The 4683-nt window shown below is 33.3% G+C and overlaps 1 protein-coding gene across 1 annotated transcript; it reads right to left on the reverse strand.

The window, feature by feature from the left end:
- Nucleotides 1-3583: 3583 nt before the first annotated feature.
- Nucleotides 3584-4397, reverse strand: LOC128993006 (gastrula zinc finger protein XlCGF7.1-like; the record flags this gene model as incomplete). The annotated part of the gene is made up of 1 exon (XM_054416757.1): nucleotides 3584-4397. A coding segment is annotated over one exon (579 nt), but the record flags the coding sequence as incomplete, so codon positions are not given.
- Nucleotides 4398-4683: the final 286 nt, after the last annotated feature.

Consider the following 4683-nt stretch of genomic DNA (forward strand, 5'->3'; position numbering starts at 1 on the left):
TGGCGGTAGCTCTGCACCTCATGTTCGAGGATACAAAGTGGACTTCTAGGTTAATCTAGCAATTGAAATATCTTATAAACAAAAATTAACACCATGTCTACTTCATCGAATGACTATGTACGGTCATGGACACACCAAAATTACAAAAAACACAACCTTTCCTGTATTAATCTTGTAATTCCTCCTTTCAACTCGAAACGACCGGCACTACAATCCTGACGTACACCCCGAACTAGTCTCTAAAACCAACTGACTCCATCAACGCCAGGCTTGCCACTGTCGTGCTCCAAAGTTGAAAAATTTTCCCAAATGGTCGTGACGCCAAATCGAGGGACAGACTTATTATGTCATGGTAGTCAGTTTGCAATGACAATAAAATTATAATATGCTCCTTTTTTGTAAGTTTAATAACCATTGATGACATAAAAATATGGCTTTATATATTTCGGCATGAATAATTAGTCTAAAAACAGCGTGAAAGTTGGAAAATGTACCCTAGGGACACGTCATGGTCGTGAATTTCGAGACTTTAAAAATACGAAAAAAATACCTAGAACCTATTTAAAACCAAATAAATGTGTGTAACATGTTGCCCCCGTCCCAAAAAATATTAAAACACATAATAATAAACTACAAATCCAGTAGCTACGAAGTAAAAGGCCAGGGACATGAAAACGTACGTTTTTAAATTTTCACTCATATGTTCCTTCAAACCGTTTTTGTGTTTAAATGATTTTCCACATGCTGTGCACTTATAAGGTTTCTCTTCTGTATGAATTGACAATATATGTACGTTCAAACCTTGTTTGCGGTTATAGGATTTTCCACATGTTGTGCACTTATAAGGTTTCTCTTCTGTATGAACCGACAATATATGTACCTTCAAACTGTTTTTGTGTTTAAAGGATTTGCCACATGTTGTGCACTTATAAGGTTTCTCTTCTGTATGAATTGACAATATATGTACCTTCAAACTGTTTTTGTGTTTAAAGGATTTGCCACATGTTGTGCACTTATAAGGTTTCTCTTCTGTATGAATTGACGATATATGTACCCTCAAACCGTTTTTGTGTTTAAAGGATTTTCCACATGCTGTGCACTTATAAGGTTTATCTTCTGTATGAATTGACAATATATGTACCTTCAAACCGTCTTTGCGGTTATAGGATTTTCCACATGTTGTACACTTATAAGGTTTTTCTTCTGTATGAATTGACAATGTATGTGACTTCAAATTGTATTTACTTGAAAAGGATTTTCCACATGATTTGCACTTATGAGGACGATCATTGCTATGTATTAATACATGTCTGTTATAAATGAGTGTTGATGGAAAGGATTTTCCACATTTAGTACACTTATAAGGTTTCTCTTCTGTATGAACTGACAACGTATGTGACATCAAATGTTGTTTGTATGAAAATGATTTTCCACAGGTAGTGCACTTATAAGGTTTCTTCCCTGTGTGTTTCAACACATGATTCTTTACCTCATATTGCTGGGAAAAGGTTTTGTCACACATCAAACATTTAAAGGGGCGTTCGCCCGTGTGGTACAATATATGAACCTTCATTCTTAACCGAGTTAAAAAAAATTTCCCACATATTGGACACTTAAGCACAGGCTTTTTAGTGTGTTTTAACATTGGTAAGTTTCCAATTTCTGTCATTGTGAAACTTATTAGATAATCTTAATACCATAATAATCAGAAGGGTCGACGAATCAATAAGCCTTGTACCCTTATCTATTAATCTTTTTTGTAGGACTTGTTAAATGATGCAGTTGAACGAATACTGGGTTTATCTAGCAACACATCTGAAAAATATCACACTTTATTAACACATTTATTTAGGTCTAATCATGATTAAACAATTTAAAAAAAATTTTACTAGTTAAAGTACATCATATTGGTCTAACATAATGTTGGTGCAAAAAATGAAATGAAGAAACCAAGAATAAGTACATTTTTGGTGGTTTTAAAAACACTTTCAATACTTCACATCATCAAAAATCAAATTTTTTCACTATATTACGACGTTTTTGGCCGTTTTACAAACATTAATTGGAGGCTAAAAACTATGTATTGCTGTCCAACGCCGAAATGCCACCTGTCTTCGTCATTTTGGGCAATACAAAGCAGGTCTTTGCAGGTCTGAAAATCAGCTGTTCCCTTTTTTACTTAAAAGATTAATCCATATATTAATACGCAATCAGTTTTCTTTTCACAGCCATAACTGGATAACAGCTACAATTATTATTAAGTTTTGGAATGGAACATGCAGTTTAAAATTTTTTTATTCTTGAAATTTTTTTGATAAACCCACTCGTATAGGAGTTACAGCCTATGAAAAACTGACTTCTGGTGTGACATCTTTACTAATGAAACTTGTTATAGATGTTGATAGTTCTAAGCGAAACTAAACTGATAAGTTAAATTTATGAAATAGTTGTATTTTGTATTATATTTATAAACATTTTATTTATTTATAGCTTTATTAAAAACCATGAAAATAGATTTAATTGAAATCAATTCAAGACAACTAGAAATTCGGTCAGTCGTCAGGTTTGCTGCGGCGGGTTTATTTTTTACTTTAATGTCCGTTTTAGTCAAATTTGCGGCATTGTATTTTACTAACAAAGACCTTTAATTTGATTGTGCATATAAACCTATTGTTGCATGTAAGAGTTTCTTCTGACTCCTGTTGGGCCATTGCTCAAGGAGGTAGCACATCACAGAATAATGTGTTAAAATAATTTCAATGCCCAGTAACTGAGTACCAAGTTTTGAAGCTCCACCTTTATTACTTTTTGAAATATTTATTTGTCCCGGGACTTTTTATCTAACCTGTATAATACATGATATTGGTGAAGGAAATTTAGTTAATTTACATTTTATATGAAATATGATAACATATAGAATTTAGCATTGGTCTTACAATTGACTATTATTTATAAACAAAGTTTTGTGAGTCATTTCATGTCATTTGGCTATATATGATGACGTTCATTGATATAAATGAAAACATGTCTGTTATAATTGCTTTTGAATTCCTACTTATGAGCACTCATCAGTTGTGGAAATGAATAAGACCAAAATTAGATTGTCAAGAATGAATACATATATATTTGTAAAAAAAGGACATTTGTATAAGGATTTCCAACGTGTAGATCACTTATGAGGACGCTCATTGCTATGTATGAATATATGTCTGTTATAAAGGAATGTTGATACAAAGGATTGTCCACATGAAGTGCACTCAAGGTTTCTCTTCTGTATGAATTGAACTGACAATGTACGTGACTTCAAATTGTTTTTTCTTTTAAAGGATTTTCCACATGTTGTGCACTTATAAGGTTTCTCTTCTGTATGAATTGACAATATATGTACCTTCCAACTGTTTTTGCGGTTTAAAGGATTTTTCATAATTAGAGCACTTGTACGTGTACTGATTCCAACAGTACCTCTTTTCTGTATGAACCAATGTATGTTCTATCAAATTACTTATATATGCAAAAGACTTTCCGCATATGTGGTGCATTAATGAAGACTCTCTTCTGAATGAACCGACAATACATGCGCCTTCAAATTGCATTTGTGTGCATAGGATTTTCCACATGTTGTGCACTTATAAGGTCTCTCTTCTGTATGAATTGACAATATATGTACCTTCTAACTGTTTTTTGCGGTTTAAAGGATTTTTCATAATTAGAGCACTTGTACCTGTACTGATTCCAACAGTACCTCTCTTCTGTATGAACCAATGTATGTTCTATCAAATTGCTTATATATGCAAAAGACTTTCCGCATATGTGGTGCATTAATGAAGACTCTCTTCTGTATGAACCGACAATACATGCGCCTTCAAATGGCATTTGTGTGCATAGGATTTTCCACATGTTGTGCACTTATAAGGTCTCTCTTCTGTATGAACGGACAATGTATGCGACTTCAACTTGTATTTGCATAAAAATGATTTTCCACATGTAGAACACTTGTGAGGACGCTCATTGCTATGTATTAATACATGTCTGTTATAAAGGAATGTTGATGCAAAGGATTTTCCACAAGTAGTGCACTTATAAGGTCTCTCTTTTGTATGAACTGACAATGTATGTGACTTTAAATAGTTTTTGCGTTTAAAGGATTTTCCACATGTTGTGCACTTATAAGGTCTCTCTTCTGTATGAACGGACAATGTATGCGACTTCAACTTGTATTTGCATAAAAATGATTTTCCACATGTAGAACACTTGTGAGGACGCTCATTGCTATGTATTAATACATGTCTGTTATAAAGGAATGTTGATGCAAAGGATTTTCCACAAGTAGTGCACTTATAAGGTCTCTCTTTTGTATGAACTGACAATGTATGTGACTTTAAATAGTTTTTGAGTTTAAAGGATTTTCCACATGTTGTGCACTTATAAGGTCTCTCTTCTGTATGAATTGACAATATATGTACCTTCAACCCGTATTTGCGGTTATAGGATTTTCCACATGTTGTACACTTATAAGGTTTCTCTTCTGTATGAACTGACAACGTATGTGACATCAAATGATGTTTGTATGAAAATGATTTTCCACAGGTAGTGCACTTATAAGGTTTCTTCCCTGTGTGTGTCAACACATGACTCTTTGCATTATGTTTCTGGGAAAAGGTTTTGTCACACATCAAACATTTA

This window comes from Macrosteles quadrilineatus, unplaced genomic scaffold, assembly GCF_028750875.1.
Source record: "Macrosteles quadrilineatus isolate MER2022 unplaced genomic scaffold, UCM_ALF_1.0 Scaffold_4__1_contigs__length_99947679, whole genome shotgun sequence".
NCBI lineage: Eukaryota > Metazoa > Arthropoda > Insecta > Hemiptera > Cicadellidae > Macrosteles > Macrosteles quadrilineatus.